This window comes from Dendropsophus ebraccatus, chromosome 5 (genome assembly GCF_027789765.1).
Source record: "Dendropsophus ebraccatus isolate aDenEbr1 chromosome 5, aDenEbr1.pat, whole genome shotgun sequence".
In the NCBI taxonomy this organism is placed as follows: Eukaryota; Metazoa; Chordata; class Amphibia; order Anura; family Hylidae; genus Dendropsophus; species Dendropsophus ebraccatus.
In genome coordinates, this window is record NC_091458.1 from 120,101,327 (window position 1) to 120,126,128 (window position 24,802).

Sequence of the window (24,802 nt, forward strand, 5' to 3'; positions counted from 1 at the left end):
ATATGTTAATTACTTACCCATCCAGATTGTGCCCCTGTCATTTGGCGCCCTAGGCCATCACCTACCCCTTGTTCCGGCCCTACATAGCACACACACACATGCACGATGTCCCTGATTTTATAATTTCCCTGCAACATATATATGATGTATATTTATGGTGGTGTCCATGTTGCTATGATATGCTGTGATTGGTGTGAACTGTCACTTGAAAAAAACTTTTTACAAACCTTGCAGATGTAGGTATAAACCTTGCGATGCATGTTTTATCTTCAAGATTTGAGTGCAGGAGTTCTACTATCCACTGCTCCATCCTACTTGCACTCATTGTGCAGGTGATGGATCTGTGTAGCAGGCAGATGACTAGCTTTATGATTTTGCAATATGTAATGGATCCCCAACTCCCAAGCATAATAAGTTAAACCAAGAAAACGCAAAATAGAGACACAACACATTGCAATCAGGTGTCAAAGGGTCCCAATTTTATTTAAAATTACATTACACTGAAAATGGCAGACCCCCGACTCACAAAGAGTCACTCTCCAGCACTCAGGCGAGGAAAAACACCCTGTGGGGGAAACCTTGAGGGAGCCATGGCTGGGGAGTTGCCCCTCCCCTGGGCTTAGAGGGTAATACCATACTATAAATATAATTAACTGGATGTGAGAGACATCTGGCTGCAATATCTGTCACCTTATTGATGGCTAGGCGGATGTATCTCTTCTCTCACAGATCCAGGTCCATTTCTCAAGAAGGTGGAGACTTGATGAAGAGGTAGTCTAAAGCAGATAACCCTTTTTCCTCTGCTAGAACCTCCAAATTACATCAAGGGTATGGGGCAGTAAAGTGGTCAAGCTCAAGGTCCTCTGGCGCATCCAGGATGGCACTGATCAGAGCACGGTGCATTGCTTTATAGAACCTTCTTTATGACATAAGCGCTTGTCATCACAGTGCACGGTTGCCATGGTTACTGCAGGTAAACACATCTGAAACATTAACCCATTAATGACTGCCGATGCGCTTTACTGCAGAGGTCACTAAACACACTTGTGACCAAGCAAACAGCTTATGGTTAGGCTGCACTAAGAACACTAAATAATATGGTTTGATGTGGTCCATAGCAACCAATCACAGCTCAGCTTTCATTTCTCAAATTACTCTAGTTAAATAAAAGCTGAACTGTAATTGGTTGCCATGCGCAACTTAGACAGTCTACCTTGCCCATAGTAACCAATCAAAGAGCTTGTTAAGGTGAGCTCTGATTGGTTGATCGGACCGTGTTTTTTCTCTGGCAGGTTGATAAAGCTGCTCCATTGCTGTAAAGTATATTATGATGATGACTGAAAACACATGACATCAAGCTTCCCCATAATGCTTTGCAGTCAGCCCTTCCTCCATACCTCCCAATGTTTTGGAGGGACACGTTCTATACACTACAATTCCCAGCATTTCCGGTCACTCAGTTTAGAATCCACCGAGCCTGTGTCTAGGTTTTAGAGCAGAATGAGAATCCACTGTGAGAACACAGAGCCATAGGCCATAGCAGTACCGAGCATCACTCGCAGCAATACCATGCATGTGAATCCACCCTAGAGCTATGCTCCCACACAGTATTTTTTGCTCAATATTTTGCAACCAAAACCAGGAGTGGACTCAAAACACAGAAAGGCTATGTTCACACACTGCTGAAATTGAGTGGATGGCTGCCATTTAAAGGCAAACAACGTCCGTTATTTCAAAACATCTACTGAATTTCAACATTGTGTAAACATAGCCTTTCTGTGTTTTCAATCCACTCCTGGTTTTGGTAGCAAAATACTGAGCAAAATATTGTGTGTGAACATAGTCTTAGGGCCCTATTACACGGGCAGATATCCTTTGAAAAATCATAAGATCGTTCAGATTTGAACGATAATCGTTTTGTGTAGTAGCAGGCAAGGATTAAATGACCGACGAGAAATCATTGATTGTTTGATAACATCTGGGCCTATCGTTGAGCGTTTACAAATTGTTTGAACATTGTTCGGTGTAATAACACGTTCGGTCGTTTCCTGGTTTATCAGCCAAATGCAAGAACGTCGGTAAGTAACAATCATCGTCCTGTGTAATAGGGTGAACGACTAAGATCGTTTATCATAGTGGTTGTTTAAGATCGTTTGTCGTAACGGTTTTTTAAGATCGTTTGTCCAGTGTAATACCACCCTTAAGCCCCTATTACACGGGGCAACATAGAGGAGCAAATGAGCGCTGTCCCTGCTTGCTGCCGCCGGTATTACACGCGTCAACAGCGAGCAGGTAAGTGTAGGGGAGGCCACAGGGAGGTTGCCCGGGTGATCGCTAGATCGTCCGGGCAGCCCATAGAGGATAGCGTCGGTTTGCTGTCACCTCTCCTATTCCACGAGCCGAGGGCAGCAGATCACTGCTATCACAGTCGTTTGTCTTTCAACATGTTGAAAGACAAATGACAGCAAGGATCAGCCAACATCGTTCATGTCAGCTGATCGTTGCCTTCTATTACATGGGCCGATTGTTTAGTGTAATAGGGCCTTTAAGGTGCGTTTACACGGAACGATTATCGTGCGAATTTGCATAATAACGATCGAATTCGAACGATAATCGTACATGTAAACGCAGCGAACGATTAAACGTCGAACGAGAAATCGGTCATTTTGATATTACATGTTCGCAAATCGTCGTTCGCAAAAAATTCGCAGATCGTTCCATGTAAACAGTCGTTCGCCAATTTAACCAATGTGTGAGATAGGCTTAAGTGATCGCAAACCGATGGCAAAACGATTTTCAGTACGATATATCGTTCCATCTAAACGCTGATCGTTATGAAAAAAAAAATTGTTACTCCAACATCGTTAATCTTACGATCGGGCCAATTATCGTTTAGTGTAAACGCACCTCAGGGTGTGCAATTACAGGTGTGTCACTCCATGAAACAAAAAGTGGGCGCTGGCAGCTGGCAAACCACTGGGGCTGCTGCCAGGTGCTTTGCCAACCTCTTTACCTATAAGACCCCATCCTCTGCACCCCTGTATTAAAATACTGCAATAAACCAGCTTCATTGTTACAGATATATATATATATATATATATATCAGGCTGACTTTTGGGGGTCCATCATGTGAAATAGAATTGACGTAAACAGATGAAATGTAAATCTTTTTCTCCTTTTTAGTGTGTCCCAGACATGTCCTTAGTGCAGCCTTTATACATGGTACAGGGTTCCCGGGCTGTCTCTCCTGCAGTGACTACCAGCAGCGCCCAGGGCTGAGGCGGCTTCTAAAGTGAAAGTAATAGGCGGCAGCAGCAGCCCAGTGACAGCAGCATCCCTTGTACTGGTGTGTGATCTCCTGTAGAAAACTACAAGCCCCACAATCCTTTGCTTGTGACCCGAGCTGTGCCTGACATTAAAAAGCCCAGAGAGGGGGAAGCGATCGGCGAGTGCAGTGTGGCGCTGCTGTCAGGAGATCACTCCCCCTCAGGATGATCGGTTTGATGCGATCACGATAAGTCGCTGGCCGTGACCCCCTCCCTCTCTCTCTCCGGTCCGTGCCTTCCATCGCCAGGCTGGGGGAGTGACGAGGATCGGACGGACTCTCTCTATAATCCCCACCCTGCATTGATGCCCGGCGCTCTGGCCCCTTTATCCCCGCACATCGCCACTTGGTCTCTCGGGAAATGTACATGGCCGCTGCCGGTGCACACACGAGCCGTGCGATCTGATCGATCGTCGCCACTCGTCGCCGCTGTCATTGTGTAAGCCGTCTCCCCGGGCTGCCAGGTTCCCGATGCCGAGAAGATGGAGAGTCGGAAGCTGCTAGACAAGAAGCCGGGGAGCGGGGAGAGCGGGCTGGCCCTGTCCGCCCGGGAGCACTGCGAGCTCATCCAGAACATGATCGACATCTCCATCTCCAACCTGCGGGGGCTCCGCACTCAGTGCGCCGCCTCTAACGACCTCACGCAGCATGAGATCCGGACCCTGGAGGTGGGTGACAAAAACCGGGCAGACTTCCCTGCTGGCAACTGCAGCGGACAGCGCTGAGCCGGGGAAGGCCCGTGCCGCTGGGCGCTGTGTCCGGCAGCCACTCAATGCACCGAGCACGTTGATATCCGTCCTAGGGTGTAATGCACAGGGTGGTTGGGGGAAGATGAGAGGCTGCGATCAGCTGCAGCCTCCTCTGCCTCCTCCCAGGGGCTGCCTGCCATGGCCGGGCCATCTTGTGCTAGAGGCCTGTGCTGGTGACAGGTGTGACAGTGCTCTCCATCACTACATGACATAAGCATTCCTAGGAAACACACACACACAGCTCTACTTTATAGCCTCTTTCTTGTCTTTGTAACCTCTTTATATGGCTTCTGTGCTGACCACATCACTGTATATATATATATATATATATATATATATATATATATATATATATATATATATATATATTAGTGCCTACCTACCATGGCAGCCTCCTGAGGTAGCCATAGCAAGCAGGATACAGGAAAAGGAGTTCCCATTGTCACCCATTGACTGTCCTCTAGTTATTGGGGGGGGGGAGGAAAAACACTTCTGGCAGTCATTCTTAAAACACAATATAGGAGTGTAGCCATGATAAGGTGGATATGTCTACTATTCTACCCCGAAAGATAAACTTTACAAGGCTAAGGATGGTTTTTCCCAGTGTTTTTTTTTTTTTTTTTGCAAAACATACCACAGCCAGACAATTTCTCATTATATAATTTCTGAATAAAAACAAAAATGTCTGCAAAAAAAAGCTTTAATATCATGGTGTATTTTATGGGGAAAAAAAAAAAAAGTAGAAAAAGTGTGAGGCTGCCGTCACACACACAGCAGTTTTTTAGGAGACTATCAAGGCAAAACTAAAAGAGTGGAATAGGCAATATAAAGGAAGGACTTGTACTTCCGCTTCCTGCTGGATCCACCTTGTCAACTGCAGCGGCAATTTACACAAAAAACATCTGCCATGTGTGACAGCAGCCTGAAGAGAACCAAAGCTTTGGCTCTTCTGCACAATTAGAGGGGCTGCCACTAAAGGGATGTTGCACTATGGACATTATATAAGAGAGTATGTTCTAGAGAGAATAGAGTATTAGTGTTAGAGAGAGTAATTATAAGTGTTATAGAGAGTATGTTATAGAGAATAATTATAAGTGTTAGGGTATAAACCCACACACCGTATACACAGCGTATTTACTGCTGCGATACGCAGCAAAAACGCAACAAATACGCAACAAAAACGCAGCAGATTAGATCTAAATAACTGAACTCAGCATTAAATCTTCACCATCAAACTGCTGCGTATTTGCTGCGTATTTGTTGCGTATTTGTTGCGTATTTGCTGCGTATACGGTGTGTGGGTTTGTACCCTTATAGAGAGTATGTTATAGAGAATAGAGTATTTATCAGTGTTAGAGAGTATGTTATAGAGAGAGTAGAGAGTATTTATCGGTGTTATAGAGAAAATGGAGAGTATTTTAGTGTTATAGAGAGATGATCCTCTACCTTATTGATACAGAACATGACCAGGTTTGGTTGGGTGATAAGTTTTGTTAATATCATTGTACATATAGGACACATCATATTGGTTATTATTAGTAAATTATCCCATATAGACTGTAATGACAAATAGTTGGCTGCAAATCTTCTATTGGGTCATTGAGTCCTATTACGCTGTCAGATACAGGTGTACCCGGGGATCCCCTGATACTCTGGTGGGTCCATCTCTGGTGTTTATAGTCACCTTATTGTTTCATTCTTCTTCCTAGCCTGGTTTGTTTGTAACAGTAAATACTTTGCCGTGATCTTCCCCTCATATCCTGCCTTCTGCTCGTCCTGATGGATTCTTCTTCCCAGCTATTTCCTTCCTATATCAGTCACCATACTGTCCGTACATGTAATAGGCATGGCATGAGTGGCCAACAGTAATGGCAGTAGCACTATGACAAGTACCTGGGTGGGTTTTGATGGTGCTGGGCAGTAATCACATGATCATTATGTAGTGGAGGTATTACATATGTCATATCCCAGATGTCCCAGGACAGATGGGGCTTGATTCTCAAGGTCTGTCAATGCTTCAGCTGTAGGACCATCACAGACTGTCTATACTCTGGGGAAGAATATGACTCCATATTTTTGCAGTTTTTTGACCCAACATCAGAAATAGTTCCAAAAGGAAGGAAAAGTATCAAGGAAAGATTGACACTCCTCCTTCCTCTATATTCAACACTGTGTTTGGCGAAAAAAACTGCATCAAAATCTGCTCCGTAACTACATGTATGATTCCAACCTAAAGGCCCTATTCCACGGAGCGATTATCGTTGATAAACTCGCTCCAACGACCGCTCGTTAACCATAATCGCTTTGTGGAATTGGTGTAAACGAGTGAACAACAAAAGCAAAATCGTTACATTGTTCAAAATAGTTTTTCAGCATGTCGGAAAAAAAAATCGTCGGTCTTTGAAAGATAATTCGCTAACCGGTTTGTAAAATTAGAAATCTTTCAGTCGTTTGTAAAAAGGTTTAAAAAAAGTAAGTGTGTTGTATGGTCATGATCACCCCGGCGAACGTTTTAAACGACCATGTTACGACCGCAAAATAATCATTACACTACATATATTGTTCACGTTCCCACATGTGTTATGTGTTATCGATTGCTAAAAAATTTTTTAGTTTATGAACGATAATCGTTCCGTGGAATAGGGCCTTGAGTCTAGTTGTGGAAACCTTGGTTTGGTGATAGGTTTATAGACTGTTTTAGGTTACCCTAGGGGGTTCCTATTAAACAAAACAATTATCTGCCGCACTTGGCTGATTACCGGCCACTCCAGCCGATTATCATTTAGTGTAATAGCTCATGTTGAAAGGCAACAATCAGCTGACTTGCATTATGTCGGCTGATCATGTTCTAAATACACAATGACAATAGCGACATTCTGCTGCCCATCGCTCCATGTAATAGCAGACCGCCTCTCTCTCTTATGATGATCTAAATATCATTCGGGCAGCCCCTCTTGCAGCTACCCTCACCCCCTTACTCAATGTCTTTGTGTGTAATAGCACAGACAGCGAGCGGTGAACGATGAAGGAGCAAGCACTGACCTGACAGGTTGGTGCTCGCTTCCTCCTGTAGATCGTGCTGTGTAATATAGGCCTGGGCCTCACCTGTGTAATGTTGGCTTTAAAGGAGAATTTTTTTTATTAAAGTATTATATTGCCCCCTAAAAGTTATACAAATCACCAATATTCACTGCTGATAAAGTGCTTTTTTCCCTGCACTTACTACTACATCAAGGCTTCACTTCCTGGATAAAATGGTGATGTCACGACCCGACTCCCAGAGCTGTGCGGGCTGTGGCTGCTGGAGAGGATGATGCCAGGGGGTGCTCATTGTCCCTCCAGTGCCCTGTGTCCCCCTGGCCACCAAAAATAAGTAGAAGTGGCTGCATAGGTAACGTGTTATATGATTTATGTTTCTAAACTTTCCTTAGTTCCTGTGAATGTGTGCAGAAAGCTGTGCATGTGATCATGAATGATGCTGTGCAATGTACAATATTTATTCCTTTTTATTTGAAAGCCAGAGTTGGAATTTGTTTATTTCTGTTGCTAGTAGGCCAGACTGGACCACTGTGGGCCTGGCTGCAATGTTAAATTACAGAGCTATGGAGATGCTTTATTGGCTTTAAAAAGAAGTGCGCAAAGTTTCCACTGTTTATCTACGTTTTATTATCTTTGTGTCCTATGTGTGGCATCCTACTATTGTGTTCTATTTTCTTTTATCTTTATGTTCATCAGAGAATTGACAACGCGCGTGCACACACACACACACACACACACACATATACATATATATATATATATATATATATATATATATACAGCACACAGTCTTGAAGTACAGTAATACCTGTACATAATACATCTGAATTTGAACTGTTCGTTATTCAAACATAAATTTACCTGAAAGTAAAGTTTATAACGCAAACTTTACTCAGTATCTGAATGTTTTTGCGAGCATGGATGGTGGGTTGTACCTGGTAAGTTTAGCACTGGTGAGGCTTCACATACAGTACGGTACTGTATAAGGCTGCTGGAGTGCATATACAGTACAGTAGTAGTACAGACAGTGCACCACCACCTCCCATCCTGTACAGTGCTGTATAAGACTGCTGGAGAGCATATACAGTACAGTAGTAGTACAGTCAGTGCACCACCATCTCCCATCCTGTACTGTATAAGACTGCTGGAGTGCATATACAGTACAGTAGTAGTACAGTCAGTGCACCACCATCTCCCTTCCTGCACTGTATAAGGCTGCTGGAGTGCATATACAGTACAGTAGTAGTACAGGCAGTGCACCACCACCTCCCATCCTGTACAGTGCTGTATAAGACTGCTGGAGAGCATATACAGTACAGTAGTAGTACAGTCAGTGCACCACCATCTCCCATCCTGTACTGTATAAGACTGCTGGAGGGCATATACAGTACAGTAGTAGTACAGTCAGTGCACCACCATCTCCCTTCCTGCACTGTATAAGACTGCTGGAGTGCATATATAGTACAGTAGTAGTACAGTCAGTGCACCACCATCCCCCATCCTGTACAGTGCTGTATAAGACTGCTGGAGTGCATATACAGTACAGTAGTAGTACAGTCAGTGCACCATCATCTCCCATCCTGTACTGTATAAGACTGCTGGAGTGCATATACAGTACAGTAGTAGTACAGTCAGTGCACCACCATCCCCCCATCCTGTACAGTACTGGGGTGGTGTGCACTATACAGTAAAGGATAAGTGAGGAGTCGGTGACTACTGTACTGTAATTGCTGGTTTTGTTGAACTTTGCTTGTTTACAATGTACTGTACAGTATATATTGCTGTTCTATAATAAGCTGTACAGTATATAGTGCTGTACTTTAGTGATTAAACTGGGCACTTTTCAATGTAATAAATAAGTACTGTAGTGAATTATTAGTGGGTCCTGGAACCAATGAAACACATTTACAATATTTCCTATGGGAAGACACTGCTCGGTTATATATATTATAAAGAATTGTAAAATTATATTTAGATTTGGCAGCAATTTAAGGATCCGCCTAGTATTACCTAAAGGAAGACACATTAGTGCCGCACCTTTCTGGTGGTGCTACATTCACCACTTTCATTAACCTGGCCAAAAACTATATACGATATGTTATACAAGCTTGATGTTGCACTAGGAGACCTCATTGTTATGGTGCAGTCCTAAGCTGGTTGGTAATAAAGCCCCCATATTGTACCTTTATGCCTCTGCTTTCCTATGCAGTATGTATCATCACAAGGTCCTATGAAGGTATTCTCCCTAAGAGGTAGGATGGGTTGCTTTTCCATGTATCTCTGGGTGAAGTCTAAAGCCCCTATTCAACGAGGCCGACGTTGCCTTTTATTCCACAGGATGATTATCGGCTGATATCGGCCGAATACGACCGATAATCGTTCCTTGGAATAGGGCCTTAAGTTCATTCTTGTAATTGCCTATATTGTTGGCTTTATAATCATTAGATGTCCCCATTAAATAGCGATTATCTACTGTTATAACCTAAGAAATCTTAGACAGTCTGCTGTATAACAAATGGGAAACTTTTACCAGTTCTATCTTTGCTAATAAGTGTCCCTCCATGCGAAAACCTTTTGAGACTCCCTTAGTTTTCTCCATAGACTAATCTTGGTTTCTGGGGAGAATGATGGGTCTTTGTGTCGCTTTCTTCACAGTAGATGTGGAAGGTAGTTGGACAGGTTTCACATGTTTTTATGATATACTCACTAAAACTACAGGGATTGCAGTTATGAAAAGGAAATAGCTAATTAGAGGGACTGTTTAGTTTGTGGTTTGGGTGGAATTTAATGCTAGCACAGCCAAGCCACACATTTAACCTTATAAAAGCTTCTTAAACGTGTCTTCCTTCGAACCCACAGTCTGCGTCATTGTCTATAGACACTATAAGCTTTTGTTACTTTTAGTGGAACAGAAGCTTATATTCCTAGATTGCACCTAGCGCTGTGCCCGGCAGCATAGCTTTCCATTCTGGCACAGTCAGCTTACATATGTTTCTTTTCCTGCAGGCTAAACCTATCAAACTATACCAGACATTAGGAAATCATCACGTGTAAAAATCAGTGTTTACCACTCCCTACCTTGTTTGATTGCTGGTAATAACACATACAATATATAATATAATACCATATAATTATTGTGACAATAAAGAGTGTATGTATATGTGTGTATAAATATAAAATAATATAATTTACTGTATTTTTAGTGAAAACTGTGTTGGTGATAGACACTTTTATCACAAATGGAGAAGTCTAAATTCTCTACTGCCCTTGGTGACCTTTGTTAAATACAGACACATCTGTTGACATTACTCCACATTACTGAGAAGCTCTAATCTAAGGCGTGCTCACACAAACTACACCAGAACACAGTTTTATGCTTTTCACAATATTTTCAATATGTTTTAATAAATAATGCTGTATTTTTATCCAGGCTGGTCAAATCTCACGTCTCCTACTGCACTGAAGAGGCAAAGAGGAGTTGTTTGTGCCACACTCTGGACGCTTCACCACTCCTTTCTCCTCCCTCTTTTTCATGAATATTCAATGCTGCCCGGCCTGCTGCTTACTTAGTTGTCAGCCAGTGTCTCTGATTGCAGATCAGTCCTCTGTAGGCAGTATATGTCTGAAAGACACTCAGATGTAGTTGACTCTCTGATCTTAAATGTGTTGGAGCTGTGGTCTAGAGGTAACTCACCTGCCTAGAGACTTGCCAGCAGTTCATTCTCTGGTTCAAATCCCCTAATGGAAATGAAATAGAGGTCTTTATTTATTTATTTTTTATTGCATCATTGTTAAGGCTCTCTTTATTTTTTTATTATTTATCTTTGTTCAGTATTTTGGACAATATTTTGAAACAAAAACCCAGGAGTTGATAGTTGATTAAAAACACAGGCCATGTTGACACACTGAAATCAAGTGGATGGCCAGCACTTAATGGGAAATAATTATCATTATTTTAAAACAAGGGCAGGCCTGGCAGCATTGATTATTCATGAAGAAGAGGGAAGAGGAAGGAGTGATGAGGCGGCCAGAGTATGGCACACACAACTCCTCTTTGACACTTCATTACAGTAAGAGACGTGAGATTGTGCATAATCCACTGCACGGACAAATTACCAAGAGGCACCATGCTCACTAGGGGGCTGCCAACTACAGCACACTGTCAGAACTTTAGGTAGGGTCCAGGAGCTGACAGATTCCCTTTAAAGAGGATTCCCTTCCCTTTAGCTGTATCCACCATTGAAGGGCAACTCCAGCAAAAAAATTTTTTTAAATCGACTGGTATTAGAAAGTGCCATATTGCAAAAGTCTTCCAGTACTTATCAGCTGCTGTATGTCATGGACATAGATATTGATATGTAGGACATACAGCAGCTGATAAGTACGGTAAGACTTGAGATTTTTTAATAGAAGTAAATTACAAATCTCTTTCTGACACCCGTTGATTTGAACCAAAACAATTTTCGCTGGAGTTGCCCATTAAATGTAAGAAATATTATTTTCACCTTCTGAAATAAAAAATCACTTTGTATACATTTGGTTCATGTATAACTTTTGGATACTTGTCACCCATATTATGTTTTCAGCATTTTCAAGTGTTGTATTTGCAATTTGCAAACATGAGCAGTAAGTTGTACAAAGCTGCTGAAACTTGCAGCTGTACATTAGGTTTCTGAGTTTTCCTTTCATGGTGGAGGCCACTATTTTCTGTGATGTGTCAGAAAGTCCCCGTTTGGTTCGTTGAACCATATCTATAGAGGTTTCTGATAACTTAAGGTAAAGGATTTCCCCTTTGTCAGCTTTGCCAAGTACGCTGTAAACCTGGCAGACTGCAGCTGTACACTGCTAAGGATTCTATTTTTTTAAGAGTGGGTTGCTTGATACCATGGAGAATGTGTGTTCTTGCTAAAAAATGTTTGGAATATGATTCTTCTGAGTGGGTAGGCCTGCTAAGCCACTCCAAAGCACAATGCATTGTGTACTAGCAGAGATGTCAATGGTTCAGAATATTTGTCATCAATTCCTTTCCACGTAGACCAACTAGTTATTTGTTATGAGTATATTTCTTATGTGTATAGTAGTTTCTCCCTTGGTAGTTCTTTGACTTTGTGCAATAGAGAACATGAATGTCTATATTTCCAGATATGGCCCTGCCATGATACGGCATCTGATAGAACATGGGACTTTAAATAAAATCTACATCTCAATTTGTCTCTGTATGGCACCTCAGTACACCTCAGTATAGCTTGGGAGTCTGTACAGAAGCATAATAGAGGCTTGAGTCTGTAGTGGTAGATATGTTGTAGCTAGAGATGAGCGGACCGTCGGACTTTTGGTCCGACAGCATCGGCGCTCTCTCTTCATGCCTGTGATCCTGGCCGCATAGTTGCGATCCCGCGAATATGCGGCCAGGATATTTCAGGGATTTCAACATCGATTCACTGGAATATCCTGGCCGCATATTCCCGTGAGTGCAACTATGCGGCCGGGATCACAGGCATGACGAGAGAGCGAACTGCTGTCGGACCAAATGTCCGAACAGTTCGCTCATCTCTAGTTGTAGCCTTTGTAAAGAGAGGTTCAAACAGAATGTCTGGTATCTTAGGGAATCCCCTTTGCTTTGTTCATTAAAGGGAAGCTATCGGCAGATTAGAAGCTTCTAGCCTGCTAAAATGTTCCTATAGCCCACAGGGTGCTGAGGATGAAGGTAGTTTTCTTACCTTAACACTCTGAACCATTCTGGTGTACTTTGTAGTTTATTTGATGTGTAAATGAGACGGTTTGGTGCACTGGGGGTGGGATATTCCAGATGAATATTCTTAAGGAGGGAGGGGCGCAGCGGGGTTCTAAGGGTGGTAGTCCCACCCCCAGTGCACCAAACAAAATAATTCCATATCAAATAAACTACAAAGTACACCAAAATGGTTCAGAAGATCAAGGTGGGAAACTTACCTTTATCCTCGGCACCCTTTGCGCTATAGGGACATATAGCAGATGTTTCTATCCTGACAGTTTTCCTTTTTTTTTTTTTTTTTTTTTTTTTTTTTTCCTTAGCTTTGACATTTTCCAGTTGGGAGACACCTTGTGCCTGTATGGTGATTGCATGTAGTTGAGGAAGTGTACATTCACCTTTGAACAACGTTATACTATTTACAGAGATTATTAGTCTGCAGAAAAGCTGAATAACTTTGCAGATATTTTGCATTACTTCTACTTATCTTGATTTACAGCTGTATTATAGCCTAGACATGCATTTACAACTCTTTAAGCCACAGAGATGAGATCTCCTGGCTCACTATGTACACAGGCCATGCTCTGGTGATTTGCATTCTGGAAAGGGCTGCATTCTCCTTTTAGGCCTTGTATAGTAATAAGAAGTTGGAAAAAGGTACAATAAAGAATCATTTAGGGTCTTTCTACAATGGGGGTAATCAGAATTGTTGATATGGCCAGACTATTAGAAAGATCAAAGCTGAATACTGTTAGCGTTCATGCGCACCTACTTTATACAGATCCTTGTTTGCCTGTACTGTAGCTCTGTTGGTTTTAAGAGATTTCCCCTAAATGTATTACCTTTAGGAGAGAATGAGGTTGCATGGAAGCACAACCTGAAACTGCATAATACTGACACACAGGGACCTGGCCATACATGGTCCTTGCACACTGACTTGCATTTATCCCAACTGTATATGTTCATGATTCTGAACCTTGTTGAAAAAGGGAAACAAAACAAAGCAATCACTGAGCTCAGGGAGATCAGTGAAAAAATCAAACAAAGTACTCACTCAAGAATCTCCATTGATACATAGCCGCCTATGCTCCAATGTATCAATGGAGACTCTTGAGTGAGTACTTCATTGAATTTTTTTCACTGATCTCCCTGAGCTCAGTGATTACTGTGTTTTGTTAGTCTACTTTTTATTGCCCCTGTTAGCCAGAATCCTGCTCCACACCGACAAGGGGCAAATACCCCGAAACATCCATCTGTGGATGGATATCTGGCTTTGGTAAACCCTTGTCATGTCACAATACTCAAAAGTTGCCACTCTGGGGCTTCCCTATGGACATTACAACACACACAACCCAGTGGGACTTAAGGGCTACATATCTGGGTGGTTTGGTGGTCTCCCCACTGGGAGGCACCCCTTGGCAACAGGTTTTCCTTCCCTGGAGGGATATCTGGCTATTCCCTTGTTTTGAGACTCGCAACTGAGGCTCCATGGACCCCTATTTTGCATATTAAAATAGGGAAACCCCTGAAAAATTGTTCCACACCTTGGAAACTCCTAATAGCATTCCTATTATCATTATATATTTGCTCAGCTATGTTTTCTGTTTTGTAAATCAGGTTGAACACAATTTCCCCCCCCCCCCCCCCCTCCCCTATTGTAAAACTATTGCTGTGTGCTGAGGGACCCTTGAGTTTTTTAGGAGCACTTGTTGGGAAAACAGTACTGTTCCTCTTTCAGCTCATTTTGGGGATCGGTCGGGTCTGAGATCTCGACCAATCAAAACTTTTTACATGTCAAAAGTTTATCCTAATGCCAAGAAAAACGTATGTCCTATTGTCCAGTGCGGGTGATTTGATTGTATTGTATGTGTAGCAGATAAGCACGTCTTTGTGGTTGGCAACGTACGGTATTGTTGCATTGTAGAAGAAGTGACGGCATAGATAAAATGCACATCTGTCTTGTGTAAGGAAAGTTGTCTGTCTTTCTCTTTTTCTGTTACAATTTTACTTACAGGAAGTGGAGCACAGTTCCCTTAGTGTCTGATCTGAGAAGCTGCGCACAACGGCACTTTCTATATTTAGAATGCTTTTTGTTGTCAGAATTTCCCTCCAGTGAGTTGCAGTGTACTCACCAAGTGTTAAATGTTGTTTTATTTAATTTATTTCTATTAGTTTAATTAGTTCATTGTTTTTATCCCGGTTTCTTTTATACCTACAAACCACGATGGTTTATCAGGCTGTACAGACTGTGTCATTGTGCACAGCTTTCCAATTTGCTCATTATTATTGGTTTTGTCTTATAATTGAGCACATGTGCAACAGGAGAGAGCACCCCATGTACATTGCACATTAGCGAGCTAGGTCAGACTCACGCCACAGGGCACATTCTAGCTATTTAATAATATTTGCACAGTTGCTATAAGTGAACGCACTGTACATTATGCTTCAAACATAAAATAGCTGACAGAAAGGTTGGTCTGGTTTTGGTAACTGTTTTGTGACATCTGTCATGGAGAAAAACTGGGATTTGATAGGTTGGGATTTGGAGTCAGGATGTGACATTACAGGACTCTGGGTTCAAGGTTTCTCCGCAGATTACAGCAAGTAACTGGCAGACACTTGGGCGACATTTATCAAATCTTTAAGTGTCACTGTAGTTTGTTTTTTGTTTCTTGTTGTTTTGCAAGAATCAATAGTCCAGGCGATTTTAAGAAACTTTGTAATTGGGTATTTATGCAAATAAATTGGGTATTTGGGTATTTATGGCAAATATGCCATTATCTGCATTCAAAAAGACTTTTTTCTCCAGGTCCCCCCCTCCCCCCCCCCTCTCTCATTCACTGCTCATTATCAGGAAATCATGTCTTGTTGCATCAGACGGGCCCTGTCTGTTCTATGGAGAGGGGAGGGGGGAGATTAGTCGGCAGCAGAGAACAAAGGATTACACAGCGGGAGCTATGTGAAAGCAGATATTCAGAGGTCAGAGAGGTCAGTGCTGACTTCAGAGGAGATAGCCCGGTGATGTAGCTATAAATTAACTCTGTTGTCCTGTTTTGGTGCCTCATCTCTCTCCACCCCTCCTCTCTACAAATAGAACACTGAAGACAGGGGGGAGAACTTCAAACTGCTTTCTCATGATTAAAAATGCATTTTTCGGCTAATAAACCCAATTACAAAGTTTCTTAAAATCGCCTGTACTATTGATGTCTGCAAAAAAAAAAAAAAAAATTAAACGACAGGTACACTTTCTATGAAGCCCTGTCCCCTTTTCCCCGGTCGGATAAGAGGCACATGCCACTTAGTAGAGCTGACAGCTCTGCGCCCGGCGTAGGCATTGTGCAACAAACTATACATGCTCTGAAGCAGGTGTAGATTGTTGCCTGGTTTATGCCTCTTCTCCGCATTGTTGTGCCCCACTGTCCGCCCATCAGGCCAGCGGGAGATACTGCTGGGGTATGTCCTAAAAAAGGGGAGAATCTGCCAATTTTTGGGGGTGTACGCCAGAGGCGCATGATGATAAATCCCCCCTTTATGATGAACCTATCTAGAAAGGATCCTTCTAACATAAAAGGATTGTCCAAAGTGAATAACCCCTTTTTAAACTTTTAAGTCAGTACTGTTCTATCAAAATGAGTGGGAGGGTCTAACAACAGCTTTATCCTGTTGTTTAAAGGGTTTCTCCGGCCATTGAAACCTTTTGCTATAGATCTGAGTTGGAATATAAAATAATATGCTATTGTCACCTAACCGCGCTCACAGAGTCCTCCTGCAGCGTCATGGGGTACCATGCTGAACATTTCCACCACTTCCGAGACAGACTTGTCTCGACAGTGACACTTAGTCAATCACTGACCATGGCATTGTCCCACTTATTTTTCTATTTCCTAATTTTCCTAGGAACCGCATGGATTCTAGTGGTCTGTGCCATGTTTCATTGTTGTGACTGCTGGCGTGGTAGCTGCTTATTTATTATCTCCTTCTCTAGTATTATTAGTATTGCATGTATACACTATAAACACAAAATATTTACATTCTAACCAACACTGTGTGCTATAGAGGAAGGCTGCCTGTGTACAATACAGTACTGGCTAGACGCCTTGTTCACACTTGTCAAAGACGATATCAGAATAAAATATATCCTGTTTTTTCTTTTGCTTTATGGGACCAAACAGGTTTCTGGCAATCCCATTTTCCGTAGACTATAAGAAGATCCCAGTAATCTTCATCTTATTGAAATGACGCTAGCAGTACGGCCCAATTCACGGACAAGAATATGGATGTGCACCTGTACACATTTGCATTAGCAGCATGGACCCAGTTATTCAGAATAAGGTTTCCTTACCGCAAATGAAGACCGTATAACGGCTTGTCTGTTTTATGTAGCACGGATCCTAGCCCAAACATGGACCTGTAACACCTATTTGTATGTGTATGGGGCCATAGAGATGAATGGGTCCTTATTGTGTCCGCATTTGTCCTATTAAAAAACAGGATCCTTACAGTGCAAGTTTATGGCAACAGAATGCTGTAGGAAAACCACCATGTTGTATTTTCCTGTTTAAACTTTCAATTGACTTTTTCTCAAAAAGGCAAAAAACATTCATTTAAAGGGGACCTATCAGCAGATTAGACGAGTCTAACCTGCTAATATCCCCCTATAGCGCTGGGGGCACTGAGGAGGAAGGTATGTATCTTACCTTCCTCCTCTGCGCTGGTCCCACGCTGTTAGGGTAAACTCCAGACCAGAGCACCCTTCGGAGCACTGCCGCGCCATCCAGCCCACCCCTTCTAATATTAATCAATGGAGCAAGCGGGCCAGATAATGCAGCAATGCTCCAAACGGTGCTCTGGAATGGAGTTTTCCCCCAACTAACAGCGCGGGACAGGCGCCGAGGGAGGGGGGAGGAAGGTAAGACACATACCTTCCTCCTCAGCATCCCCAGTGCTATAGGAAGCTAATAGCAGGTTAGATTTGTCTAATCTGCTGATAGTTCCTCTTTAAAAACTGGAACACTAGATATTTAAAAAATAATAATAAAAAAATAGACATTTGGTATTAAGAATTTTCACATAAAAATGCATATTTTTTTTTTAAATGGGGGGTGGGGGAACAGGACATTTCAAAAACATGATGTGAAGCATGCCTAAGTATTGTAGTATTATCCAACAGAGTTCTTTTATGGACTCTCCACAGTATTAACGTCTATACAATGTCTTAACACCTCCATGACAACTAAACGGGTTTACTTCCATGTAGTAAATTAGCAATTTGTTGCAGTACAGCGCTGAAGCGTACGTTCGTATCTCTTGCAGTACGGTTCTCCTTCCTTTTTTTTTCTCTGGTTTTTAAATGACATGTTCAAACAACTAAAGTGGTGTATTATATTTCAGTGTGTGGGTGAAATTGCATTGACAAATCCTGACATGTTTAGCAATTTTGTTTAACTGGCTTATCACTTGAAATGCATTTATCTTCCTCCAGGAAAGGAGCTATCTCGCAGCACTGGCTTTCATAGGGACTAGTGCTGATTCTGTCTTTCTATAGAGAACCTAATTAAATATTGTTATTTTCATACAGTTTAGGATTCTGCTTGACTGGTTTTATTGGTTACCATTTTACTGACTTAGCATAAATTGATGTTATTGTAAATGACCCATTGCATGACCCTCGTGTCCCAAGAATCTCATAGTAGATGACGTGTCACCAAGGCCTCATATAGTGAGGGCAATATCCTATTATGCTGAGCAGCTGGTCTTACATCATTGACAATGAGATAACATCTATGACTTCTGCTGATAACTTTTTAGCTCCTATATAGTGCCATTTCTTTGCTCTGTTCGAACTATACATAATATTAACTGATATTATGCAACAGGCTTGGATGGGCAACGTGAGATTAGAGCATTTTGCTTTCAGATTTGGCTGTAGAACGTGTATTCTTGGGTATGAAAAGAACGTAGTCTGGAGTCGCTGGCAAATATAATTAAACAACTATTAAATTTGGAGGATCACATCTCCTGTGAATCTCTTCCTTCATGGATTGGACTTTCTTTGCATAGAATACACAGTTCAACAAGCTTACTGCCCTAGTTTAGAGTAGGGGGTGCCTTATTTTTCGGGGGATGCCTTACTTAAGGCTATAGGGTAGGCTAGTTGGGGTGTCTTGTTTTAGGAGGACGTCTTATTTTCGGGGAAACACAGTAGTTTATGCAACTTTTCGATAGGACACCAGAAACCTACTGACAGAGTCTCTTTAAAGTTTGTCCTCCTCTTCTGAAAAGTTAGTTTGCACTTTCTTTTTACCTATACACCTCTGCCTCCTTATTAACACTATGGGGGAGATTTATCAAACTGGTGTAAAGTAGAATTGTCTTAGTTGTCCCTAGCAACCAATCAGATTCCACCTTTCATTCTTCACAGATTCTGATAAATAAAAGTTGTAATCTGATGACATCACTATCCAGGTATGGAGACTCATTGCAGCTTCCTGAGGCAGTGATGCAGGGACTTGCTTCCACCTTTCACATGTGCCACTTGTCAAAAGATGTATGGTCTACATCACTGTCTCTCAACCAAGAGCACTTGCATGGAGAAATGACAGCTAGTTGCCTGTCTTATTAGCTCCAATAGTTTGAGAGCACTATTTATTTAAGTACATAACAATACTTTTAGTTTATATTATATTCATATATATTTTATGCATAATAATAATTTTACCTTACAAATCGGCATATTCTGTATCAATTGATCTTCTATATATTTGGGCCATTGGATCTTTCTTTCTTTCTCTCTCTCTCTCTCTCTCTCTCTCTCTCTCTCTATCTCTCTCTCTGTCTTTCTCTCTCTCTCTCTCTCTCTCTCTCTCTCTCTCTCTCTGTCTTTCTCTCTCTGTCTTTCTCGCTCTCTCGCTCTGTCTTTCTTTCTCTCTCTCTCTCTGTCTTTCTCTCTGTCTCTCTCTTTCTCTCTCTCTCTCTCTCTGTCTTTCTCTCTCTCGCTCTGTCTCTCTCTCTCTCTCTCTCTCTCTCTCTCTCTCTCTCTCTCTCTCTCTCTCTCTCTTTCTCTCTCTTTCTCTCTCTCTCTCTCTGTCTTTCTCTCTCTCGCTGTCTTTCTCTCTGTCTTTCTCTCTCTCTCTCTCTCTCTCTGTCTTTCTCTCTCTCTCTCTCTGTCTTTCTCTCTCTCTCTTTCTCTCTCTCTCTCTCTCTCTCTCTCTCTCTCTCTCTCTCTCTCTCTTTCTCTCTCTCTCTCTCTCTCTCTCTCTTTCTCTCTCTCTCTCTCTCTCTCTCTCTCTCTCTCTCTCTCTCTCTCTCTCTCTCTCTCTCTCTCTCTCTCTCTCTCTCTCCTCTCCTCGGAGCAGGAGAAAACCTATCCCATTTTATACCTGTACAGTGTGTATCTTGATGGAAGGCTCAAAATGTGCTGTAAGTGGGGTCTTATATACGCAAAAGTACCATATACATACGCATAAATATACGGCTATTTTAGGACTGTTACACCCCTGGGTTTCTCCCTCCTTAGACGCTCTTGCTCCTCCTCGGGCACTCTTGCTATGGCAGTGGTGGTCACCCTGCAGCACTACGCCATTCAGACCTAACATTGATGTGGATCAGTGATAGCCATTTGGATGTGCGGCCATTTCTGTTTTCTTTTCCCTCCATGGAATTACCATTTTTATAAATGTTCAGGCATACTGTTTTATTCAAGCTGATACACTTAACCATTTGTATGGCCTCCCGGGGAGTAAAACTAGTTGTAAAATAGCAATACTTTGCTCGATACAGTCTCCTTTTTATTGCATGTGATTTTCAGAGGGTCACACCTAACAATGTGATGTACTGTTTAGCTGCACCCTTTTTCTTAAAAAAGAAAAAAAAAAAAGTACAAAAATAGTTTTCTGTTGAGATAAGCTAAGCAGAAGGTCTAAAAATAGCAGCATATGTTGCCTAAAGACAGCCATGTCTTTCGTGTGGAACATCGGTGCTAGCAACAGGCTGTTATTAAACTACGCTGTGATTTGTATACCATTAGTTACCCAAATAGACTTGTATATAGATCACGTAGGGAATTTTCTGGTACCATATATCCTGCTTAGAAAGACATATTGCCCCCGTGATCTCTTATCTGACAAGCTTCACAAAGACCGTAACGGTACCAGAAATAGTGGGATGTGGGACGTGCATTCTGCAGCAGTCAAAAGCAGTTCACGTTTTATGCCTATTATTAGAAATAGAATGTTTTAGATGGTTATTATTGTGCTCTGTAATCATTAGTTTTACAATGCAAATAAAAATGTGTGTATGAGATTCTACAATAAAAGGGAAGCCAACCTCAATTTAGAAGACTCTAAGGCTGGGTTCACACTACTATTTGGCAATCCGTTTTTTCCATCCGTTTTTGCAAAAAACGGATGCATTTGTGTGATACTTTTTTTCTATTGACTTCTTTTCTAAACAACAGGGATGAAAACACATCAGTTTTTTCTAACGTACACAAAAATAAGGTCAAGGACGTTTTTGTGTACGTTAAAAAAAGGATGCGTTTTGATCAGGTTTTTTTTATAATGGAAATCAGTGAAAAATGGATCGAAACAGATGCACACAAATGCACCCAATTTTTCATCCTTTTTTTCCCAAAATGGATTAAAAAAAACTGATTACAAAAACGTAGCGTGAACCCAGCCTTACCAAAGCGCTCAAGACACTGAGAATGAAGGTAATTTTCTCACCTTCATCCTCAGAACCATTTTCAAGAAATATTTAATTCAATGAATATGTAAATTCGGAGGTTAAGTGCACAGGGGATGGGGCTACTGCCTTAGTGCACTGATCCACCCTTCCCTGCCGGCTGCTTTTTTAAAATATTCATCCATGGCTCTGCAGGTATGAGTGACGTCATTGTAGATGTCCACCTCAATATTTATAAGGACGCAGTGGGTTTAGGATTGGTGCATTGAAGACTGTAGTCCCATCCCCAGTGCACCAAACCTACTAATTTACATATTAATTAAACTGAAGACATGACATAATAAGTACTGAAGAGGAAGGTAAGAAAAGTATCATATTCATTCTCAGTGCTCTATGGAAATAGTTTGTGTGATTGAGTAATATCCCTAATTTCTGACCATAGTGTATGCTGTATTTTCAGTTGTTTTTCCTCTTATCCTGTCCTTATCCACATGGTTATTTTTTTTGTCCATAAATCATGATTTATGGTCAGAAATAGGACCCGTTGATTTCAATGTAGGCATCCACACATCCATGCAAAAATGGATCTTTTTTTGGCTGCATCCCTAATACGTTTGTATTTGTCTGTATGTTTTGCGTATGTTTGAAATCCGTTAAAAAAAAAGGAGCAGTGGTCAAAATGATGACACTAGCTAGAATTACGGATCTGTATTTTTGCCCCCGCACATTATGGAGGTAACATCCCATAAGGTCCACAAAAGATACGGATCCTATAGACTTTTATTGATGTGTTTGCACTAGGGCATGCACCACAGATCATATCCAAATCTCAGATCACTAAAATTACAGACGTGTGAATAGGACAATAGAAACCTATGGGGGGACTGTAATTTGCAGGTCCACAATTATAGACAATAAATATGGAAGGTGTGAATGAGGCCTTAATGTCATTCATGGTCCTTAATCCCCTATTTATGACTGGCCACTTTGATGAAAAGTAGTTTTTGTTTTTTGCCGAAGCCACTTCAGCCTGGGCCACTTGTATATACATTGCACAAGACAATTCAAATTTCTAGATGTAACATGAAGACTTCTTGACAGAAAAGTGCTAATAAAACTGGTGCTAGCAATGTTACTGATCATAAATGCACCCCCTCCCCCATAGGTTGTGAGGCAAAAAAAACCCTAAATAAAATAATACCAGTTCAGCCCAGAAGAAGCCATTCTTCCTAATTATAGGGAGACAAATTCCTTTACGTCTCCAGATCTGCAATCAGAACAAATCCCTGGAACAACAACCACCCTTCTCCAGAAACTAGTGACTATAACCTGTAATTAGGGATGAGCGAATTTACAGTATTAACGAAGCGAAACGCTTTGTTCCTATCTGTGTTCCACTCATTGGGCTGCGGGCCTTTGAAGTCTGCTCTGCTTCCTGCCGCTCCCGCCTGGGTGCTGGGAAAAAATGGATGCAATCCTGGGAAACTGGGAGAAGTTTCCCAGAACTGGATGTTTTTTTTCCTAGCACCTAGGGAGGAGCAGCACAGATCGGAGCACACTTCAAAGACTGATGCGCAGACGGAGAATAGGAGTGAAGCGCTTCGCTACCTGTAATTTTATAACACTCTCTAGAAATGCACCCAGGTCCCTTTTGAATTATTTGGTGGAGTTCACCATTACCGTTTTTTGTGGTCTTGCTGCTCTTACAGTAAAGATTCCCTTTCAGTGCATTTTTTTCCTCTAGAAGTGAAGACCTCTTTGTACTGTCCTCTGATATACTTACACGTAGCTATTACCCCCCCTCAGTCATCCTTTTTATAAACTAAGTATCACTAATTGTAATAATCTTTTTGGGTTCTGTAGTCCTCCCATTTTGTTCCATTACTCTGGCTGCCTTAGGGTCCTTTTAGACAGAGATTTCTCGTCCATGGAGGCCAAAAATGAGTGACTGCCAATTGACGGCTCGTGTGCGGTGGCTTTACACAGCACGAGAAATTGGGCAGATGGGCTACACGAATGATCCTTGTATTGTTCATGTAACCCTGGAAACCGACAGCACCGATATGTATATATTCATGCTGTCCGTTTCCAGATCACAAGCAGCAGTCTATACTTGCCAGCCATGCTGCCAGTGATCTGTTACCTGGCTATTTAGTTTGGTTAGTTTCCCTTTATTTTTCTTGGCTGGACAAACTGCTGTTGACATGGGGAGATGTGCGTCTGATAAAGATAAAATTCCAAACAGACCATCGGCCAATAATTGATCATTTTCCCGGTTTTCGGCTGAATATCATTTATAGTAACACTCCTGGACAATAATCAGCCGTGTTAAAGACCCACTTAAGTCCCACCCCCATTGCACCAAACCAAGTCATTTGCATATAGATTAAACGAAAAAGAACTCAAAATGGTCTTTGAACTATCTCCAGCTCTAATATCTTTCTTGTACACTGTTACCCAAAACTGTACTCAATACTTTACGTCATTTGCAGTCTGACTAGTAATTTGTACAGCTGTTTGTACAATTTGTACAATTTTTCTAAAACTATTTCTATTTTTATGTGCCTTTTATCCATGCACACTTTTATCTTTTTTGCCTTGGCAGCAGCTGCTTGACGCTGGTTGCTACTGTTAAATTTACCATTAACTAAAACTCCTAAGGGGGTATAATTTTTTATTTTTTTTTTTTTTGCACATGTATACTTTTAACATAATTTAACACAGTGCTTCCCAACCTTTTCCACCTCGGGGCACCCCTTGGAAAAAAAATAATGTTCTACAAAATAAGAAAACCATCATACAGTGACTCACAGGTGACGTCTTCTTTGATCTGAGGAGTCACTTTCCCTTTTCCTCTCCATCCGCCATGATGATTTCTTCCAGCTACTTTTCATCTCTTCAGAACCTGCAAGACAAACAATTTAGGCTCCGCACATTTCTAGCAACTTCCTTCCCTTTCTCCCTCCTGTCGGCTCCCAAAGTAACTGCGCTGTTTGGTGTTATGTGCAGTAAAGCGAGTAGTAATGTGGGCTGCCTCCTGTATGTAGGAGCCCCTGCTGTGATGAACTAATAATGCCCCCAGAGGTGCCCCCATGAACTAATGGTGCCCCCAGAGTTGCCCCCATGAACTAATAATCCCCCCAGAGGTGCCCCCATGAACTAATAATGCCCCCAGAGTTGCCCCCATGAACTAATAATGCCCCCAGAGTTGCCCCCATGAACTAATAATGCCCCCAGAGGTGCCCCCATGAACTAATAATGCCCCCAGAGGTGCCC

At 41.9% G+C, this 24,802-nt stretch overlaps 1 protein-coding gene across 1 annotated transcript in view; it reads left to right on the forward strand.

The window, feature by feature from the left end:
* Positions 1–3,293: 3,293 nt before the first annotated feature.
* The window catches only part of KSR1 (kinase suppressor of ras 1), a 116,627-nt gene continuing 95,118 nt past the window's right edge, over positions 3,294–24,802 (forward strand). The window contains exon 1 of the mRNA XM_069971125.1: positions 3,294–3,993. Coding sequence (XP_069827226.1) covers positions 3,808–3,993 — 186 coding nt within the window. The 5' untranslated portion in view covers positions 3,294–3,807. The remainder of the gene's footprint in view (positions 3,994–24,802) is intronic.